At 51.0% G+C, this 22,044-nt stretch overlaps 1 protein-coding gene across 1 annotated transcript in view; it reads right to left on the bottom strand.

The window, feature by feature from the left end:
* Positions 1–20,765, bottom strand: part of LOC144718707 (ovochymase-like) — a 37,286-nt gene extending 16,521 nt beyond the window's left edge. Inside the window, exons 1-20 of the mRNA XM_078594176.1 lie at positions 20,623–20,765; positions 19,965–20,070; positions 18,503–18,556; positions 16,289–17,806; positions 15,006–15,029; positions 14,342–14,466; positions 11,599–11,696; positions 10,752–10,924; positions 10,167–10,262; positions 9,188–9,339; positions 7,443–7,539; positions 7,319–7,402; positions 6,780–6,803; positions 6,085–6,175; positions 5,766–5,899; positions 4,875–5,015; positions 3,550–3,695; positions 1,759–1,852; positions 818–946; positions 252–341 (exon numbers count right to left, since the gene is read on the bottom strand). Coding sequence (XP_078450302.1) covers positions 252–341; positions 818–946; positions 1,759–1,852; positions 3,550–3,695; positions 4,875–5,015; positions 5,766–5,899; positions 6,085–6,175; positions 6,780–6,803; positions 7,319–7,402; positions 7,443–7,539; positions 9,188–9,339; positions 10,167–10,262; positions 10,752–10,924; positions 11,599–11,696; positions 14,342–14,466; positions 15,006–15,029; positions 16,289–17,806; positions 18,503–18,556; positions 19,965–20,070; positions 20,623–20,763 — 3,517 coding nt within the window. The 5' untranslated portion in view covers positions 20,764–20,765. The remainder of the gene's footprint in view (positions 1–251; positions 342–817; positions 947–1,758; positions 1,853–3,549; positions 3,696–4,874; positions 5,016–5,765; positions 5,900–6,084; positions 6,176–6,779; positions 6,804–7,318; positions 7,403–7,442; positions 7,540–9,187; positions 9,340–10,166; positions 10,263–10,751; positions 10,925–11,598; positions 11,697–14,341; positions 14,467–15,005; positions 15,030–16,288; positions 17,807–18,502; positions 18,557–19,964; positions 20,071–20,622) is intronic.
* Between the last annotated feature and the right edge of the window lie 1,279 nt (positions 20,766–22,044).

Below are 22,044 nucleotides of genomic sequence, written 5' to 3'. Positions count from 1 at the left end.
CTGCTGGACGAGGGCCTCCCCAAGATTACCCACCCTACTTGACTTGCCAACCCACCCCCCTAACTGGACAACTGTGAAGAGCTTGACAGCTCATCGGATTCCTCCAGGAGAAATAAAAATTCTGATTTTTATTCCGAGATGTGCAGGCTCACACAGAGCGCTTGGGTGTCTCCGGAGGGGAGCGCGTATCACCGCTGGTGTGTGCGCGTCTTAAGCGGGCGGGAGAGTCCGAGGTTGTGGATCTGCGGTACCGAGAGGCACAGGGCGGAGCGTAGGCAAGGGCGGTGTCGGTGACGCAGAGTCCACGCTCGCTTCTGCCGATGCAGCAGCAGATGCCTCTTCTAGTGGGGGGGGGGGGACAATCGCGTATCCACACAGGCACACACGTTGGGGCACGAGTGCACACTTGTAAACACCACAGCATTCACTCACACACGTGCGCACGTAGCAATAAGGGCATTTACGTCTACGAGGTCCGGTGAAATACTTTGCGTCACGAGTTCCTTACCGATCACCGAAATAATTTGCTTTCAAATGGGAAAGCTATAGGGGTGGAATGTCGGACAACGGTACTGCTTCTTCATAGCAGAGAGAAAACAAGTTGTAGACTCCGCTCAACACCACGGGGCCCTTACAACGAAATTCTGAGTTTTTAGACAACTGCCATAGGAGCGACGTGGTGAGAAGCGGGGGTGCGGCAAGGGGGGGGGGGTGGCAGGGGGGGGAGCGGTAGGGGGGGTGCGACAAGGGGGGGGTGCGACAAGGGGGGGTGCGACAAGGGGGGATGCGGTAGGGGGGGGGGGGGCGCCCGACGCACCTGGCGCGAGGAACGAGAACGTGGCCTTGAAGCCTCTGAGGGAGCTCTCGTGGTCGGACGCGAACACCACGCTCATCGTCTCCCCGGGGCTCAACACGGGCGGCGGGAGCCCCGCCCCACACAATTTGGCTGCGAAGTGCAAGGGGAACACAAGGGGGGGGGGGTGGGGGGGGGACAGTGATTCTGCACTTGCTCTATGACTATAGTACTATACTGCCTTCAACTTTGATGAACGACTGGGTGTTTTAAGGTTAGTGATTTGTCGTATTATGTCTGCATAGCAAATGAAAACACACAATTACTTTACTATACAAGTAAAAAAAGTGTTTAAATATTTGTGTTTTAAAATATATATATATATGCGACAGGCCCCGCACTAGCTCAATCTGGCACTGCACACAGGCAGTAGACAACAAGAGAACAGGGGGAGCTGACGGAGGCATGGAGGTACGAGAGCTGAGGAGCATTTGGCGTTGGGTGGCGAACGCTGATACTGCAAGGGCACAGCCCCCCCTCAAAACTGGTCACCAGCCATGTAAACATCTCGAAGCCAGACTCCGAGCACAAAGAAAACACACGCAGGGCAACTATGTTGTTGCCTGCTATTGAGCTTACTTCATAACTGTAATTCTGCGTGGAACGGCATCAAAAACGCGAATTTTAAACCCGAGCCGAGAAGCCAAATCGTCGTGACCTCCCCTCCCCGTGTGTCAAGCGAGCCTGCCGTGTCCTGGATTCCCACCCCTCCAGCCTCCGCTTCACAGCTCGCAAGAGAGAAACTCTGCCCTTTCCGTACCGAACACGTTACCCAGAAGAAGCCACAGCGTCGCCGCTTCCACCCACATCCTGCCGCCCCCCCCCTCCAAAAACACACACGCGCGTAGATACGTATGCACGCACACGTATGCACGCGCACGCCCCAAACACACACACAAACTCACCGAGTTGAAGCGTGCGTTCCACGTCGCCGTAGACAGCGACGTAGTCGTACGTGCAGTTCGGGCTCGAGGCCAGCTCAAAGTCCGTGAAGCGAAGCTGTGGAGGACGGTGGATGTTTGTTTGTTAGGGACGGTGGATTTGTTTGTTAGGGACGGTGGATTTAGTTATCGCTCACGTGCCATTGTGTCCATCCAACCGCACCCCCCCCCCGCCCATCCAGATTGAGCCATGCTCTGCACGTACAACTGGCAAAAAAATAGAACCCCAAAACCATGCAAACGCTTTTCTTCTATTCTTGATGAGCCTCCTCCCCTCTTCGAAAGAGTCCTGCCACGTGTTTGGCAGCTGGGGGGGGGGGGGGGGTCAATCTTGCTGCTGCTGTGTGCAATCTATCTCAAAGGAGTAATTTTGCAGCATTTGGATGTTTTGGCCAATACCGGTTTCATTGTTTTTCTTTTTGTTAAGTTTGGCGAGGCAACCAGAGAACCTGGAGGCAACCTCATGCAGAAGAGGGAAAGAACTTACATATTGCACACAAGGTGCCCGAGTCAGGAATCGAACCCAAATCTGTCCCTCCTTGCTGGGGAGGCACACAAGGCGCCAGTGTCAACTACCTCGCTGGGTGTACAGGAGGTTGTGGGTTCGACCCCGACTTTTAGCGCCTGCTGTATATTTGGAGTGTGCAGGTCTCTCTCGTAGTGGGGGTGTATTTTTTCTCTGGGACCTCCTGTTTTTTCTCCCTCAATATTTTAGAATCAGCATAGATTCACAGCATTTTGGCCGCTATATAATTATCCACACGATAAGCCACTTTCATCGAGCCATCACTGTGGGTCAGGTCGCTTCTGATATAACTATAAAGCAGCTGGGTGGTAAAAAAATATTTGTTTTATTTGTATATTTAAGCAATTTGTTGACCTTTGCTATACTGTGAACTCCTATCGTGTGTTTGTAATGGATTGTTGTTATAACGATCTCAACCCGTGCACCTCCCTTACTAGACATCCGTGAAAAGGCTTCATAACTCATCGGATTCCTCCAGTCTAGATAATTTATGTTGTTAGTTTAAATACATAGCAAGGCTTTCTCGACCAATATCATCCATACAGGTTTTTGTTTGGGTGGGGTGGAGGGGGTGAGATCGCGTCAGCATAGCAACATATAAATGTGCCCGTTGTCTTAGTAGAGGGCCGTCTATAAATTACGTCACGCTATTTTGTGACGTCAAATATGACGTCACAAAGCTCTGCCCCCCCCCCCCAAAACCATATTTCCATTTTGAAAATAAAACATGCTTCAAATCGCTTTAAACTATTGTCATTGTAGCGCGTATTTAATGTGGCGCTGCACTCTGATGTTGTAGGAGAAAACATTCATTAAAAAGTCTAACTAAGTAGAACGTGTTGACTATATATAAAGTTGCGCATTTTGACGTGACGTCACATTTCTCAAACCGCCCCCCCCCACTCGTCACACATCGTCACAAATTTCGACATTCAGACGCTGTCTCCCTGACAGACCTGGTCTTCACCTGAGGACGGCTGCTTGCGTTGTGGCCGAAACGTCGTGAGAATTATTTTAGTATGTTTTATTTGTATTATTTTATTATTTCCCTTCTACGTGACTTTACCGAAAGAGCCAAGAAGATCGTCACAAATGTCTGACCCCCCCCCCCCCTAGGTGCGTGACGTCATTTATGGACGACCCCAACACAAAAACACCCCCCCCCTCCCCAACTGCGTGCCCACCGCCACCGGGGGGGGGGGTGGGGGGTTTGCCGTGGAGTCGCGCACCTGGAGGCGCTTCCCACGAGGTGCGTGGAGCAGCCAGCGACACGTGACCCCCCCCGGGGTGGCCGCCGGGCGTCCGCCGCGGGGGTAGTTGAGGGACTGCAGCTCCCCCTCGCGCCGCAGCACGGCGAGGCTGCCGCAGCCGGAGACTTCTCTCGCAGCGCGCCGGGACACCGAGGGATAGCACCGGCGCACAAAGACAGAGACAAAGAATCCCCCCCCCCACACACACACCTCACCCCCGTATAGCCCTTTAACAGACTGCCGTTATAGGCGAGCACCTATGAAGGCCCCGCACCGAATCACAAGGGGGGTCGGGGGGTTGGACAGTCACCACGCCCGGCCGCCCCCCTCAGCGGCAATGTTTACATACCGCACCGGGTATGCAAATTGAGGCCGAGTCGACCTAGGGGAGGGCCCAAGACCGGTTCAGATTAATCGTCGCTGGTGTTGGCCCACGAGCGTGAATCGAACTCGGGTCCCCCCCCCCCCCTGGGTTCGTAGCGCAGCGCGCTAACCGCTTGGCACTGCCGCTCCCCACTGTCGCACACACACACCACACTCCTAGCCAATGTAAACTTACGCCAAGGGACGAGCATCATCATCAGTCACGATCTATCCACTGTTGGATGAAGGCCCCCCCCCCCCCCCCCATAGCCGAGAATCATCTCACGGTCTGGGCAATGCAACAACAACGCAACAATCCACCAAGCGCCTGCAGCGAAGGGCCTCTCTCTCGGGCTCATGACCGAATCACTGGGAACAGCCGATCTGAGCAGATGTCAGACGTTAAGCAGAGTTGAGCCTGGATAGAGCGAAGACGACGGGTGGCCGACGTGCATTCAACAGGCGTGTTAGAGGATGGGGCGTTGTGGTGGGCATCACTAGGGTACAAAGACAAATCAACTGCTGTACTGTACTTCTATGCCCCCCCCCCCATCACCAACTCGCACCGACCAGCGTGAAGTATGGTCAAATAACCCCCACGAGTCTGCACTTGTCCAGCGATTTCACGTGGAAATTCTAAGGACCGTTCCCAACATTGGCCGTGGTTTTCCGACCACTTCTTACATACGGGCTATGAAACAACCACTCTTAACAGAATTCAAATGCAAACCAACTTGTATTTTACACTACTACCATGCTTTAGTATTGTTGCCCTTGTAACGTTCTTACCCGCCCCCAATTCGCCGTCTGTGAAAGAGCTTTACAGCTCATCGGATTCGTCCAGTATAAATATTCAGATTTTGACTTGGCCCATCACTGCCCCCCCCCCCCACACAGCCATGCCCCGTGTGCTGCCCTGCCCCCTCCCCTCTGGCACTCACACGGCAGGGAACTCGGGTCGACGGCTGCGAAGTGCAGAGAGAAGCCTCTCCCGCCCGTGCTCTTGTCCGAGACGAACTTCAGGGTCGTCTGGTTGGAGTGGATCACGATGGGCACTGGCAGCGACGTGCCACAGAAGCGGCCTGCGAGTGCGCACACACACAAGGCAAAGATCCCCCGTATAGCCTTAACAGACTGTAGGGGGCAAGTGCTGTTAGAGAGCACCTATGAAGGCTGGAACGGTACACGAGGAGGTGGGTGGCCAGCACCACGCCCGACCGCCTTTGTCTCCCTAGTGGCAATGTTTACACACCGCACCAGGTACTCATTTGAGGCCGAGTCGACCTAGGGGAGGCCCGGGACCGGTTCAGATAATCGTCACTGGTGTTGGCCGTGAGCAGGAATCGAACCCGGGTCGCCAGGTTCATAGCGCAGCGTGCTAACCGCTACACCACCGCTCCCCATCGGTCACACACACACACACGGTTCACCACCACCAACATCCAGAATCGGAATATGTATTTATACTGGAGGAATCCCCCGATGAGCTATAACGATAGGAGTGCAAAGAATAGGAAAGGGAGTCAAATCACTTAAAATACAAATTAAACTAAACAATGTTTGTATCTTTCCAGGTAAAGCCCATCAAGGATTCAACTTATTTTTTCAGAAGCAACCTTGCCCACAAATGATAGCTCGACGAAGCGGCTCATCACGTGGACATTCACAACAGCATTATTTAGTACTCCCGAGCATATACCAAGCACAGGCAGTCGTCGACGAGGGAATTTCGCAGCGCCACGCGGTTTGACGAGCGTGGGGTCGACGACTGCCGCAGGCCGAGCGTGAGAGTGCGGCAGAGGGGGGGGGGGGGGAGAAGGGGGGGGGGGTACCCGAGTAGACGTCGATGTCCGTGTACACGGCCAGGTGGTCGAGCTCGCAGCTGACGTGCGGCTCCAGGTCAAACCGCGTGAACGTGAGCACGATCGACTTGCCTGCCGGCACCTGCACCGTCCACACGCAGAATCTGCAGGCGCGCACGCCGCCGCAGCAGCAGCAGTAACCGCCATTCGTCACAAAGCGGCAGTGATGTCGCCACAGCGCTTGTGCCAGGATATGTGCACTTTGAGGCCAAGTGAAGTGTCGAACGCTCGCGGCAACCACCACAAACCAACAATAACACAGGACCAGACCCCCGAGCCAAAAGCTCACGTGTTGTCAGGGTAGGTAGTGTTGTCTGGGACAGGGTAGGCGAGGGTTCCCGACTCTCCCGTCAGGACCACGCCGGTCGCGTTGCAGTTCCCTGGAGTCGAGAGCAAAATGGGGGGGGGGGGGGGGGGGGGGGGGTGCAGAGCAAGGATTTATGAAAAGCCCATAATATTTCCAAATGGTTAAACCGCGAAGCATGGCATTAATCAAGATGAGTGGGACACTTCCAGAGCTCTTAGACGACATTTTCCAGCAGGCCACATTTTACAATGTGCCCACATCGCCGATTAGCATGGGCGGCTACATCAATGTGAAAAATGTTCACACATATTAGCACGTGTTGCAGGTCACGTTTCAGCGCCCGGTGCAGCAGGCCACGTGTACCACGAACACAGACGTAGAACATGGCAAGGGCATGAGATCTCTCCCATCTTCTCCTGGCAGGCCATAAATTGGCAGGCCACTCAAAGACCCTTCGTGGATCACATATACTGGCCCACCCATCATTAAAAAAAAAAACAATTGCCATGCTGCTGTCAAATTGGCAAGGTGTCGACTTTGTGAAAGGCGGCACACCAATATCAGGCGACAGTGCACACAGTTCAGTACTTTTCACCCCGTGGATGGCCATCCGATTTGAAACATCAGTCACCCTCGCACGCTTTTATCGTCGAACGAATTCGCTCGAAAGCACTCACCGAGATTACTTCTTCCTCTGCTACCTGCGACACAAGAACACGATCAACTCCGTTACACAACTGTTTTTGTGGGCACAATGGAGCAGATGTGCAACGAGACAAACGGGTGTGTGGTGTACACCGTGCAGAGCAGGTTACATCTACAGGACGGTATTGGCTGCAGGAACGGCGAATATTTAGGTTTTTAGAAAATATTTGATAGCTCATCCTCCCCTCCCTTAAACATACCACGCTCCCGATCATTGCCCGCTACCTAAGTAGGGTTCCCTACTCCCAGGGCACCTGGCCCCCGGGTTCATCGTTGTATTTGGCCTTTTGTTTAATGACAAAAACAATTAATAAAATGAACGCTCAATTGTTTGTGATAAATTAAAAACAAATCACGAATAAAAAGACAAACCAGTGCTAAAAGTAACTATTTGCGAATATGCCAAAACACATTTTCGCCCGAGAGCCACCCTGGGAACATCCCCCACCGCCCCCCCCCCCATGTGTCCGCCATGACCCCCTCCCCATCGTCACACCACGATCCCACCCACCGCCATCCATGTGCTGCTGGATCCATGGCAGGAAGTTGGCGACGCGAGCGAAGATGCCCGGGGTGCCCTGCCGTGTGGCGTCACGGCCGCCCGGGCCCCCCCCCCGCACCCCCCGCACCCCCGGCCCAGCCCCGAGCGCACCCGACCCCCCACGAGACCACGCCGTGTAGGCTCCACGCGCCACTCGGGCGCTGGCACACCAAGGGACCCCCGGAGTCCCCCTGGATCCCCACCACAAAGACAAAGATCCCCCGTGTAGCCCTTAGTAGACTATTGGGGCGAGTGCTGTTAATCAAGCAGTATCTACGAAGGCCACCCACCACCGGTGCACGTGGGTGGCCAGCACCACGCCCGACCACTTCGTCTCCCTAGTGGCACCAGGTACTCATTTTGAGGCCGAGTCGACCTAGGAGAGGCCCAGGACCGGTTCAGACAATCGTCACTGGGTATTGACCGTGAGCAGGAATTGACCTCTGGTCGCCGGGTTCGTAGTGCAGCGCAGTAATCGCTACACCATCGCTGGCCAACCACACACGCAGACATCCCAACCTCTAACATGGCCGCTTCAAAGCCATTAATGTTGCAAAAAAGAGGAAAAACCGTGCATACGCATGGATTCTGGATTGCTCCCCCACAAAGCTTTGTCGGCAGAAGTCTTTGAGCAGTACGGTTTGCACATTTGCAAATAACAATTATTGTAATGATTGTGCCTTCCGATTGTGAGCTACCCTTTGATAAGCCTGTTTTTCCCCCCTAGCAACACAATTATAAATTTAGTTTATTGGGCTCATCAATACAAGCGTTCTTGTGAACCCCACGCTACTGACAGATGGACACACATGGACAGATGTAGGGGCCCAGGCACCGGGCTACAGAGGATAGCAGAGAGGGGGGGGGGGTAGGGGAGCTCAGAATCAGAATATCTAGTTATACTGGAAGAATCCGATGAGCTATGAAGCTATTTTTCACAGATGTCCATAAGGGCGAGTAAGAACATTACATCATTAGGAAGGCATGATAGGAGTGTCAAGTACAGGAAAGGTAAAAAAATCACTTACAAATATATTTGAAATAAAACCAAACTAGTTTTGTATCTTGCCAGGTAATCCCCACCGAGCTATTAGTTTGGTTTTCAGAAGCCACCCAGCCACAAATGAAAGCTCAACGAAGCGGCCCATCACGTGGAAATTCCAAGCAGCAACATAATAAAAAAAAACACCCCATAGATGGTTCTTTCTAAATAATAAAGGTGAAATGGGTACCAGGGCCCATGCCACCCACGCTACGCACTGGTTCAATATTAAATCTTGACTTAAAGCTTTCGTGACTGCAGGAATTCATATTCTTTGGGTCATTCGATAAAGCCACGTAGATAGAACAAATATAATAAAATAATAAAAATAATATTATAATATATTTTTTCCTATCTCAGCAGCTCTCACCTGATGACGATTGCTTGTGTTGTGATCGAAACGTCGTGATATTATTTGTATTATTTTATTATATTTTTTCTATCTACGTGGCTTTACCGAAACACCCAAAGAATATGGTTCAATATTCTCCTCCCACTGCCCTTGGCTCCCCCCGTCCCCCCCCCTCCCCCCGTCCCCCCCCTCCCCCCGTCCCCCCCCTCCCCCCCGTCCCCCCCCCTCCCCCCGTCCCCCCCCGTCCCCCCCGTCCCCCCCGTCCCCCCCCCGTCCCCCCCCTCCCCCCCCCGTCCCCCCCCTCCCCCCGTCCCCCCCCTCCCCCCGTCCCCCCCCTCCCCCCGTCCCCCCCCCTCCCCCCGTCCCCCCCCTCCCCCCGTCCCCCCTCCCCCACCGCCCCTCCCCCACCCCCCACCGCCCCTCCCCCACCCACCGCCCCTCCCACCTGACAGGCATCCCGGCCCCCGTTGGGAAAGCCGGCGCACAGCATGGTGCGGTCCATCGCGGGCAGGTGCATGCCTGCGAGCACGCGTGCACACAGCTCCGGGTCGAGCAAGGGCAGGGACACTTCCTGCAGTATGCTGGGCATCTGTCCCTCTGGAGGGGAAAAGGCAAAAGATACCCCCCCACACCCACACCGTAAAGCCTTTAACAGACCGATTTGGGAAAGTGCTGTTCGCGAGCACCTATGAAGGTCGCCACGGCGACCTTCATTGGTGCTGGGCAGACAGGGCCACCCGTGGCCGCCTTTGTCTTCTCAGTGCACACGATTACAGATACTGTACTAGGTACTCAGTTAAGGCCGAGTCGACCTAGGGGAGGCACAGGAGTGGTTCAGATAATCGTCACTGGTGTCAGTAGTGAGCGGGAATTGAACTCGGGTGGCCGGGTCTGTAGAGCAGCGCGCTAACCGCTACACCACCACTCCCCACACAATGACATGATGAATGGGCGGTGACGTGGCCAAACGGTAAAAAGTTCTCCGTTTGTTGTAGACGTTCCCGGTTCGGGTCCCCTCCCACCCCAGGTTAATATGGCTAATTATATTAACCATAAAAATGTACACGCATTCTGGCTAGCTTCACGGCCAACATTTGCCACATTTCAAAGTTGTCCTGCCAATGACTTGGCACGTACAAACTCACTGCAACATTACCCCCCCCCCCCCCCGTCTTACGTCTTGATTTGAAGCTTTTGTGACTGCAGGAATCCCCCTTCTTATGGCCGGTCACAACACGTGCCATCGGCGACCGGGCTGAGGTCATCAACTTGCGACACCTCGAGAAGCACAGGCAGTGGCCGAATCCTGGATTTGAACCCAGGGGATTCTCAACGCGATCAAGCTCAGCGCCCCGACTTCTGAGCCACCCCAGCAGCCCTCCTCTCTCTCGCCCCCCCCCCCCCCACCAAAGCCTAGGCCTCACCCTCTTGCATCTTCCCCCAGCCGCTCACGGTGCAAAGCGTGCCCGCGATGAACTCTTCGTCCTGGTACGGGAGGCACGCCGGTTGCACCATCACCCCTAAAACACAACGACAACGAAATTCCATAAGAGCCTTTTAACCGACTGTTGGGGCAAGTGCTGTTCAACGGGTAGCACCTACGAAGGCCAGCAAGGCACACGAAGGGGGTGGGTGGTGGCCAACACCACGCTCAGCCACCTTGGTCTTCCCAGTGCTGATATTTTACACACCTCACCAGGTATTTACTTAAGGCCGATTCGGCCTTAGGAGAGAGGGCCCAGCACTGGTTCAAATTATCCATCAACGCATCACCGGTATTGGCCTTGAGCGGGAATCGAACTCTGGTCGGCGGGTTAGTAGCGTGGCGTGGAAACCACTGCGCCACCACTCCCCAAAAAGACACGCGCACACACCAATTAAGCAAAGCAACCACACGGCGACTTTTGGTGTTCACGACGTGTACCTGTAAAATGAATGAAAGTTAACGAAAGGGATTGTTTTGTGCACGTGGATGACAGTTCACAACCAAGAGGCAGTTTCTCCCTCACCGTACACAATGTCCTTGGTCAGCTCCAGCAGAGCCACGTCGTTGTTGACCGGGTTGAGCGGCCGGAACTTGGGGTGCACGATCACTCGGGAGACTCGCAGCGTTTGCTCCTCATCGTCGCTCGTCTCCATGTCGTACTCACCCACCACCACGCTCAGCGTCTTCTCGAAGTTCCTGTCCACCGAACAAGGGAGCAAGGCGGTCAGGCCAACATGGCACAGGAAAGATTGTAAAGGTGTTAAAACCACGGTTAGTCGATCACAAGGCCACATTTGGTGGGGTAAAGTGTGGGTAACTCCACCTCTGAGACATCTGGCCGGCGTGTAAAAGTAGGCCAAGTCTACGACAGAGCTGGGGAGATGAAATCAGCGTGTGTGTAGGTACTAGGACTGGCTGTTACATCGTCAGACCACGAGATATGGCGGTAATGGATCGGGAAGGCGTTCGTTCATTCATCCAGCAGTGGATCGATCATGGCCGATGAACATTAACTGTTAAAGTGTGGGAGTAATGGCGCAGCAGTTAACGCATCGCATTCTACACCTGGTGATAAAAAGCAGTTCTACAGAAAGTTGTTAATCTAGACTTAAAAGTGCATAGCTCCAGTGGGCTTCCTAATATCAGATGGAAAAGTGTTCGAAACGGCCGCAAGTGCACCTGAAATCACGCAACGCAGTGACCCCGTCTTTGTTCAGTGGTAAGCCAAAAGTCACTGCGAGGATGGCCAGGTGGTCAAGTGTGGTGAAGCGTGGTCAAGTGTGGTAAAGCGTGGTCAACCAACCCCCAAAAATAGAGGGCCTTTTCCCCCCAATGGCTTGACGAGCTGAAAGCGATCGGTCGGCGAGTACCTGTCCCTGGGGGGAATGCAGTGCGCCGCTGTGAGCACCCATCTCGTGTCGATAATGGTCCCTCCACAGAAGTGCGCCGACCCACGCTTTAGGGAAACCTGGGTTACACGTGACGACACAGCACAAGGTAGACCTTAAGAAGAGTCGTGTACTGTACGGTTCTGTTTTGCCCAATTGTTCAAACATTTTTCAAAAAAATGCATTGGCTAAACAGTTTTCATTGCCACACCAAGTTGTGTTTATATTCTTTGGTTCTTTCGGTAAAGTCACGTAGATGAAAAAATAATAATAAACAGAAAATAACTAAATTAAATAACGACGTTTCTAATCAGTAATTTTGCTGTTGCTGTTCCACCTGATGAGGGAAGCGTGTGTTGCCTCTGAAACTTCGTGATTTAATTTAGTTATTTTCATTTGATTATTTTTTATTATTATTTGTATTTTTCATCTACGTGACTTTACCAAAAGAACCAAAGAGTATGGATCCTTGCAGTCACGAAAACTTCAAATCTAGAAGTTGTGTTTAGTTTGTAGTCTCAACCTAGCACCTCCGATTAGCACGGTTGGCTCTGTACGGTGTGAACGTTCAACAGAGCGCCTTGCTTGCTGGACCAATCGACTTTCTGGCAAAAATCAATAAACCTTTGCTCAATCTTTATTTGAAGCTTTCGTGACTGCAGGAATCCATACTCTTTGGTTATTTCGGTAAAGTGCTCAATATTTCTCACAAGCTGGAATTTACTCCCCCCAGACCATCCATCCTGCCAAACCCTGCGTCTGTTCAGGTCAAGGCGCAAAACCTTCCTCTTCTCGCGACTGCCCCCCCCCCCCCGACCTATGAAGTGGTTCAAATCTCACCAAACATTACATATGTAGTGGTATAGCGCTGGGTGCTGGAGGCAAAGGGTAACTGCGGTGTACGGCAGTACTCACGCCAGCAGGCCACGATCAATACGAGGGGGACATCTAAAGGGGAAAGGTCACAGAACGGGTCCATCTAAAGGGGAAAGTTAACAGAACGGGCCCATCGGGAAGCCTTGTGAACCCACTGGTAGGTTCCAGAAAGGGGGCGTGGCCAAGGCGGAGCAAGGCCACGCTGGGAGTGTAAGAGGCCCCCCCCCACCCCGTTGTGCTGTTCAAGTCCGTTGTCACCATTTAGTCGTCGTCACCATCTCCACCATCCCGGGGCGCTGTTAGTCAGACAGCCTACCAACTTATTCTTTGGTTCTTTTCGGTTAAGTCACGTCTAAAAATAAAATAATAAATTAAAATAACATATTACGACGTTTCGATTGCAACACAAGCAATCGTCATCAGGTATAAAAGAAATAGCAACAAAAATCTAACTAGAAAACTATAGACAGACATACAAGCAGACAGACATCACAACGGCACACAGAGAGAGGACACAAATCGGCACAAAGAGAGGGGTCGTTTCTGTGACGGTCCCTTAAATATAGAGAGGGGGGGCGGGGACGGAGAGAGGGAGGGGGCAGAGAGAATTAGCATATCAATGAGTGTACGGCAACGTACTGCTGTTGCAAGTAAGATGACAATGTGGAACGGGCACGCAAAATTGAAAACGGGCACGCAAAATTGAAAATTAGGAGACAGGCACACGAAAATTAAATAACCTAGCAAAATATCGAAATGTGATGTAATACAACACAGAGAGTCGGTTAACACACAATTAACGCATAGCCTGGTTGATTACGTGTTTCAAAATTTGCTAAGTTAGAATTTTAAGTGTGAAAAATCCAAAGAGAGGACACAGGCAGAGAGAACAAATTGCCAGAAAGAAAAAGGATAAGCTTAAAACTTCCCCGTAGAAGTGGTTCAATCTTAATTTAGGAGCTTTCGTGACTGCAGGAATTATTCGTTGGTTCTTTTCGGTTAAGTCACGTCTAAAAATAAAATAATAAATTAAAATAACATATTACGACGTTTCGATTGCAACACAAGCAATCGTCATCAGGTATAAAAGAAATAGCAACAAAAATCTAACTAGAAAACTATAGGAATTATTCTTTGGTTCTTTTCGGTTAAGTCACGTCTAAAAATAAAATAATAAATTAAAATAACATATTACGACGTTTCGATTGCAACACAAGCAATCGTCATCAGGTATAAAAGAAATAGCAACAAAAATCTAACTAGAAAACTATAGTTTTCTAACTAGAAAACTATAGTTTTCTAACTAGAAAACTATAGTTTTCTAGTTAGATTTTTGTTGCTATTTCTTTTATACCTGATGACGATTGCTTGTGTTGCAATCGAAACGTCGTAATATGTTATTTTAATTTATTATTTTATTTTTAGACGTGACTTAACCGAAAAGAACCAAAGAATAATTCCTGCAGTCACGAAAGCTCCTAAATTAAGCCTACCAACTGTTCTAAGTAGTGCCGCCGACAATAAACGGCCTTAATAACAATAATAGCGTGCACCCACGTAGGGTGCGTATTATCCCGATGGCGCTTGTTTAATAAAAGCGCCTCCAGTTATTACCGTCTCTGATCTGCGTCACTACACAAACATCTCTTTCGCACCCGAGATTGGGCATGTTCCACTTCCTGCGAAGAGTCTTTGCTCGCACCACCGGGCAACTGCAGGAATCGAGTACCCGCCACAATGAGAACTGGGAGAGCAAGCCAAGTGATATCCTACCCCCCCTACCCCCCAAACCAAGGTCCATCCAGCAGCTGGTTCGACGCGAGGAATACGGAGCCGATCATCACCTCACCTGCCAGGGCTGCCCTCCAGGCTCAGAGTTTCGTCCCCCAACAATGCGGCTGACAAAGTTGACGGGGGCGGACGGGAGGGGTCCGATGCCTGCAAACTCTTCGAACGGGCGGCTGCCACACTTGGCTGCTTGGTGCGGCACCCACCGCAAACCAACAAAGAAAGCATCCGTTTTAAGATTCTTGCCGTCGTCCTTTTAACCAATTTTATTGTGATTGTCTTGTAACACCGATTGCGCAAAGTATTCACCTCGGATGTCTTGCTAGAGCAAAGACGAAGCCCGCTCCATTCATAATATTCGTAATAAACGTTTTTGGGTTACACAGCGTTATTTATAAATGTGTCGTAACCCTCCACCACCTGACACGGCCAATCAGCAAAAAAGTGTCACGTTGACAAAAGACAAATATTTCACCGCTTTAGCCCACCGGTGTGTTGAAGAGTGAATCCACAACATTTACAGCTTTTTTGAGTACGACGTTTCGCTGGTAATTGCATCCAGCATCATCGGGTAATTCGCCAGAATGGCTCCATTCGTTCACCGATGGGCAGTCGGCCACAAGCGTTCGCATTAAGTCACCCATCTGAGAACATACGATTGAGATCTGGAGGCCAGATGATGTGCGGTTGAGGTTTAAGTTGTTCGCAAAGAAACGCGTGCTTACCTGGCACTTCGAAATCCAAAATTCCTGCAAATGCACAAAGCGAAAGGTCAATCCCACCAAATAAACAAAGGCTGAATAAACTACAATTGTTTCCAAGTTTCAGTAATGAACTTAAGCTCGCATGTGCAACCATTTGAGCGATGGAAAAACGTGCTTGGCCATCAGGTACACGCAGCATGTAACGATTCAATGTGCGTTTTGCAAATAGGTAAATTGGTGAACGTGGAGAGCGGTACTGTGGGGCTTCACAAGGAATTAAGGTTTGTTGTCGTTCAGACTTGAGAACACATGAACATAACGAATGATTACAAACGATACGGGGGAGGGGGCATTCCACAAATCTGACCGACTCGGTTGTTCGTAGCAGGCAAATCGATTCCAGAATCTCAGAATGGGTTCGTGAAAACCTCCCAGTGAATCCGGTTTTCAACACCACGGGTGTGGGCAGCCGATTCCAGAGACTCCTACCACTCCTTTGCGTAAAATCGCCTCCTGGCCTAGGCCGTACATTTCCCCCACTTGCCTTTTTACCTGCGTGGCCTCTGGGGGGTCTCTCCTCCCGTGTTGAGCTTAAAGTCGTGGTCTGGAACTTGGTCATTATCATCATCGTCATGTGCGAGTGACACTTTGTTTACATGTGAGATTCTTAAGTCAAACATGTACGACTTAACCCAGGATACGTGCGATTAAGCTCACATTTCATGTCATCTCAACTGATGTTCCCCCTCCCCCGCCACCATCGCTTGGTGACGCAAGACAAATTATTTGGCGATACTGCCCTTGACAGTGCACAAGTATAAATTACATTTAAATACTCACAGGGCGACGTTTATGGCAATGGCCCTTTATCATAGCACAGAGAGGCCAAAGAGGCCACAGGTCAGATTACTGGCCTCAGGGCAAAGGGGCATTGCCTGAATTGTCACACCCATCACATACTTTTTCCCTTTTTAAGGCAGTGTTGTGACGAAAGTGTGAAGTTCTTTGGCGAAATCAAACTTTACATCACCATTTTACTCATGCAAGCTTATCATTTTTGCCATGGAAGATTAAAAGGCATTACAGATTTAAAGGAGTCCACCGCCAGAGATTGAATCCCGGAATTGCACATATTTCCCCCCCCCCCCCCTTCATTGACCCGCACCGACCGGCGTGGTGAAGCTACCGTCAAACGATGATCTCCACGACCTGCACGGCATGGGGAGGGCCCTCATCCAGCAGTGGATCGACAAATGGGCCTTACACGTATATATGCGGCGAGACCGGTCACGTTACCAGCTTACCGTAGTCGATGTATCGCCGAGTTCTCTCGCGCAGGATCGAGTGGCCGTTAAACATGTACTGTGGCTGGTGGCGAGAGGAGTTTGTGCCAATAGCAGAGGGAGTGGGAGGGGGCAATGTGGAATTTGTTGAAACTTCTGAGGTTGAGTTCGTGGAACACCCTGGGACCGAGTCCGTGGAGGAAGACTCTGGGACAGAGCCGGTGGAGGAAGATTCTGGGACAGAGCCGGTGGAGGAAGATTCTGGGACAGAGCTGGTGGAGGAAGATTCTGGGACAGAGCTGGTGGAGGAAGATTCTGGGACAGAGCTGGTGGAGGAAGACTCTGGGACAGAGCTGGTGGAGGAAGATTCTGGGACGGAGCTGGTGGAGGAAGACTCTGGGATGGAGCTGGTGGAGGAAGACTCTGGGACGGAGCTGGTGGAGGAAGACTCTGGGATGGAGCTGGTGGAGGAAGACTCTGGGACAGAGCTGGTGGAGGAAGACTCTGGGACAGAGCTGGTGGAGGAAGACTCTGGGACAGAGCTGGTGGAGGAAGACTCTGGGACGGAGCTGGTAGAGGAAGACTCTGGGACGGAGCTGGTGGAGGAAGACTCTGGGACGGAGCTGGTGGAGGAAGACTCTGGGACGGAGCTGGTGGAGGAAGACTCTGGGACAGAGCTGGTGGAGGAAGACTCTGGGACAGAGCTGGTGGAGGAAGACTCTGGGACAGAGCTGGTGGAGGAAGACTCTGGGACAGAGCTGGTGGAGGAAGACTCTGGGACAGAGCTGGTGGAGGAAGACTCTGGGACAGAGCTGGTGGAGGAAGACTCTGGGACAGAGCTGGTGGAGGAAGACTCTGGGACAGAGCTGGTGGAGGAAGACTCTGGGACAGAGCTGGTGGAGGAAGATTCTGGGACGGAGCTGGTGGAGGAAGACTCTGGGATGGAGCTAATGGAAGACTCTGGGACGGAGCCGGTGGAGGAAGATGCTGGGACGGAGCTAATGGAAGACTCTGGGACGGAGCCGGTGGAGGAAGATTCTGGGACAGAGCTAATGGGAGACTCTGGGATGGAGCTGGTGGAGGAAGATTCTGGGATGGAGCTGGTGGAGGAAGACTCTGGGACGGAGCTGGTGGAGGAAGATTCTGGGATTGGAAAAGTAGACTGTGGTCCTGAGTTCATGGAAGACCTTGGTGCGGAGCTCGTGGAAGCAAGCACTATTGGATTTGTGGAGGACTGTGGGTCTGGATCAGTGGAAAACTGTGAGACTGCATGCGAAGGGGACTGTGGGATTGGAATACTGGAAGAATGTGGGATTGAGTTTGTGGAATTGTGTAGGACTATTGGATTAGCTGATGACTCTGGGACTGGATGCGTCGATGGCTGGGTGACAGAGTGGATATATGGCTGAGTGACGGTGTGCCGAGGAGATTGCTGGGGGCTTGTGTAGAGAATTCCTGGGGAGGGAAAAATCTTGGTTCTGTTCTTCACGGTCTCAATCGGACCCAGCGCATCTGCGCTCTCCGCAAGCTCGGCGACACCTGCCAAGTCGACAGAGGGGCGGAGGATACCGCAGGATGGTGAAATTCGGACCGGTAAAACAAAGTCCACCCACAGCTTTCCGCAGCGTTTTCAGGTCGAACCGAATGTTGTTCAAAAATGTCAGATGTTTCGCCCCCACATGCTGGGAGCTTTTTTTAGGAACCTAATATCGCTCAGTGAATGTCACTGTCATTCCTCAAATGTCATTCAGTTTCTGAAGCTCCCTGCACATGGAGTGAATCATCGGACAATGCCAAACACGCCGTAAATAACCAGAAAACACCGTAACAGCAACAGGAGCACAACCGTAAAAACCTATAAAGTAAAATTCACCCATCAACGCATGGCATCGTCTCGCCAGTCCGTCCACAATTCACCGTCCTGCTATAACCAGGGCTGCAATTCTCAAGTATTTTCCAGATTGCCGGAAGACTGGCGTAGGCCCCTTATTAGCAGCATCCGCAGCCTTGGCAAGATATGTACTGCATGTGGTGTGCCAGGTGCAGAGGCATTTTCGGGGTGGTGACCCAGACAGACCCGGTTGAAATTAAGGCCTGGCCATAACTACATCATCATCTGGATCACCACAGTTGCTCTCAGCAATCCAACACATTCACCAACAGCATCATAAAAATGTAGGTAGCTTCACACCGAAAACACGCATTACACAACACATTCATCTTCACAACACGCACCTATCTCTTCACTCCGTCCAAGTGGCCGTTGGTCACCGAAAACGCCTTCATCATCTGTGGAGTGCAACAAGGAATGAGATCCCTCCTATGCTCGTACAGATTGGTGGGGCACGTGCTGTTAGCGAGCACCTGTTAATATTCACACGGCACACAAAGGGGTGGGGCATGACCAGCACAACACCCAAGCCGCCTGTGTCTCACTAGTGTTGATGTAGACACCCCATACCAGGTGGTCATTTGAGAAAGGATAAACATTCGGGAGACGCAGCACAAGGGTCGGATACATCTCTCCGCCGACGTTAGCCATGGCCAGGAATTCATTTCGAGTTGCCGAATTTGTGGAGGGCACGCACACGCATACACCATTGCACATTTAACACGTGCACATTAGGTCTTAATAGAATGTAGAAACGCTTTCAAAATAATTCTGGATTCAAAGAAACCACGAATTGGTGGAGGAAAATAGTAGCAACAGTTATGTCAATTTACGATGGAGACTGATGTTTCCACAATGCTGACAAGGCTCCATGTAATTATAATTTGAAAAAATATTAATTTACAGCCCTTTGCCAATCCACTGCTGGATGAAGGGCTTTCGATGCCAGTGGTCATTGGGGTTGTGTTGAACAATACTTCGCCACAACGGTCAGTGCGCGTTCGTTTAGGAGTATCGCAGGACCGATTGAAAAAGAAAATCACTCGCCGCTGATGTTAGCTGTGGATGGGTTAATTGCGCAATACGTGAATATCTGCAACTTACACAGTATGTTACATTTGATGCTGTAGTCGAGTGCAATTACCGAAAAAGTGGCACACGTATAACTTTAATAGTATCGACGACTACTTGAATGTTCACCAGGATCAACAATTTGGGCCATCGTGTCACCATGTACTTTCGGAGGCATTAAACTTTAGTAAGATCCTTAGTAAATCTTCTGTGACGATGCCAAATGGCATATAAGAAAATAGCTTCATGAAGAGGACTTTCATTGTCATGGAATGCTGAGATCACGGCTTAAATTCCTGATCGCGAGACCTCAATAGCTCCACGAAAACAAGGCAATGCATTTAGCTGCAAGATTTGCACAGTGGCTTCATGCAGAAAAATCAAATACCGCAACGCGCCCAGCAGGAGGCACCAGGAACCCGGCTGAAACCTCCAGAGGCAATTAACTGAATCACAAAGGGTCCTCCGCTAAAACGATGGTTCGCTTTGTCGCTCACATTGGGATTTGCGGGTGCATATAATTAATAATTATCATCAATTGCAAACTATTGAAAATACATTTATAAAGGTGTCCAGTTTGGGGGGGGGGGAGGCTTGTTCCCCCGTGCACTCCCCCCAAACTCCGCCGATCATTAAAATGAACCACATTGCCAGGATGTTTAGCCAACCTTGGCGCACAAACTTTGGTAAGTTTACTGGGTGCGTGACAAAGCGCTCGGCAGTGCGGCAGCGTACCTTGGTCGAGGTGTGGGAAAGTCCCAACGGAGGTGACATTTGCGACCAGGAGACAGGAGATCCAGATTCCAGGCCAAGCTGGAAGAAAAGTCCGTTTCATTGCGACCTGCGACGCAGTCACACCATTGCGGGCGCACAAACACACGACAAAGAGTCCACGCGTAAGGCACGCCGACTGTGGGGACAGGTGCTGTTAGCGAGCACCTATTAAGGTCGACGCGACGGAGAAACGAGGGAAGGAGTGGCGTGGTCAGAACCACGTCTGATCGCATTTGTATCAAAATCCTGACGTTTCACACGCCGCAAAATAACTAATTTAAGGTGGAATTGACCAAGCAGACGGTCCTGGATATTTCCGAGATGAGCCACGGCCTGGAATCGAACGTAGGTTGCCCGGTTTGTGCAGCGCGGTTCACCGACCACTGCGCCACTGATTGCACGGACAAAACATAATCAGCAAAGAGTCCCTCTGCAACTCAAGGGGTTCACGCGCGCCACGGAGATGGAGCGAATAAATCGGCTCCTTTGCCAGTTGCTCGGTGCATTGATACATTGGCAGGACCAATGCGGGGGGGGGGGGGGGCTTCATCCAGCAGTGGATCAATCTTGGCGGATGCCGATTTCTAATTGTACTCTCCATACACGCGGTACAACACACCGGCGTAGGAGTGTGCGCCAAGTGGACGGAACAAGAGCGGAGGCCCAGCCCACGAAGTTGGGACCGAAAAACTACAAAGAACACGGAGCTTATGGCGGCCACACCACCCTTACTTATAGAAGAGGTCGACTCACGCCTCATCAGCTCATCACCCACCTGGACATATCATCACCCACCTGGCCAGATCATCACCCACCTGATCAGCTCATTACGGACCTCATCAGCTCATTACAAACCTCATCAGCTCATGAGTAAATAACCACGCCAATGCTGCGACAACTCCAGTTCAACGCACTGCCTCCAATTACGTGGCACGATATTTGTTTCGCTATGTTTGATTCTTTTTACAGTTTCTGTTCAACACGTGGCAAAATATTCACTAAGCTTATATTAAACGTATAAATTATGTAATATTGTTGACAATCGAACGCACGATGGATTCGTTATTTTAATGCGTGCAACAAATGTAACGCGTTCTTACTCTTGGAAATAATGTCGTCGATAATTACAATTAAGGATACATTAAGTTATTTAATGTTGTTAATTGAGGATATGTTAAATGGTCAATTATTTTATCCTATGTCATCATCAAACATAGCAACAAATATACAGGGTGGTGCAGATGTATTGTGACCCCCAATTAAATTACCTCTAACATATTTTTCACTTTGCATATTTATTTTTTTATCTTGATTTGAAGCTTTCGTGACTGCAGGAATCCATACTCTTTGGTTCTTTCGGTAAAGTCACAAAATAAAGTAATTATTTTATACCTACATTTATGAATTATCTTAACACTTTATATATTTTAAGTAAGGTTTATAAAAAAAAAGCCTTACTTAAAATATATAAAGTGTTAAGATAATTCATAAATGCCTGCCAAGTGGGTGGTAGGGGAGCGATGGCAGTGATTCAACATTTTTTGTTGCTGCTATGAAACCGGAGTTCGATTCGACAAATCCATGGATCTGCCAATCCACGATCCAGCAGCCCACAATATTGTGGTGAAGTATGGTCAAACAACCCCCCGTGGCCGACAACAGTGTGGGCAGGGACTCCCCGTCAATCCGGCCAGGTGGTTTCTCAGCGGTAGAGCGAGCGGCGATTGCGAGCGTGCGAGTTTCAATTCTGGATGGGAAGTTCGTTCAGCTCACAATCACCCCTGAGAGCTCGATAAAATAAGTACCACTTTGGGGGGTGGGAATAGATGTCGTATGGTCGAATAACAACCCCCACGAAACGCACAGCGTAGGGGGGGTGGTGGGGGAGGCGGGGGGTGAGTGGTGAGGAGGGTCAGGGATGGGTGGGGGTAGGCGAGGGGTGGGGGGGCAAAGGGTGGGTGGGGGAGCGAAGGGTGGGTGGGAGGCGAAGGGTGGGGGGGGCGAAAGGTGGATGGGGGGGGTGAAAGGTGGGTGGGGGTGA

The sequence above is a fragment of the Lampetra planeri genome, chromosome 5, assembly GCF_965212315.1.
Source record: "Lampetra planeri chromosome 5, kcLamPlan1.2.h2, whole genome shotgun sequence".
Taxonomy (NCBI): domain Eukaryota; kingdom Metazoa; phylum Chordata; class Hyperoartia; order Petromyzontiformes; family Petromyzontidae; genus Lampetra; species Lampetra planeri.
The sequence above is the reverse complement of the archived record's forward strand: the minus strand, read 5'-3'. Positions and strand labels throughout refer to the sequence as shown.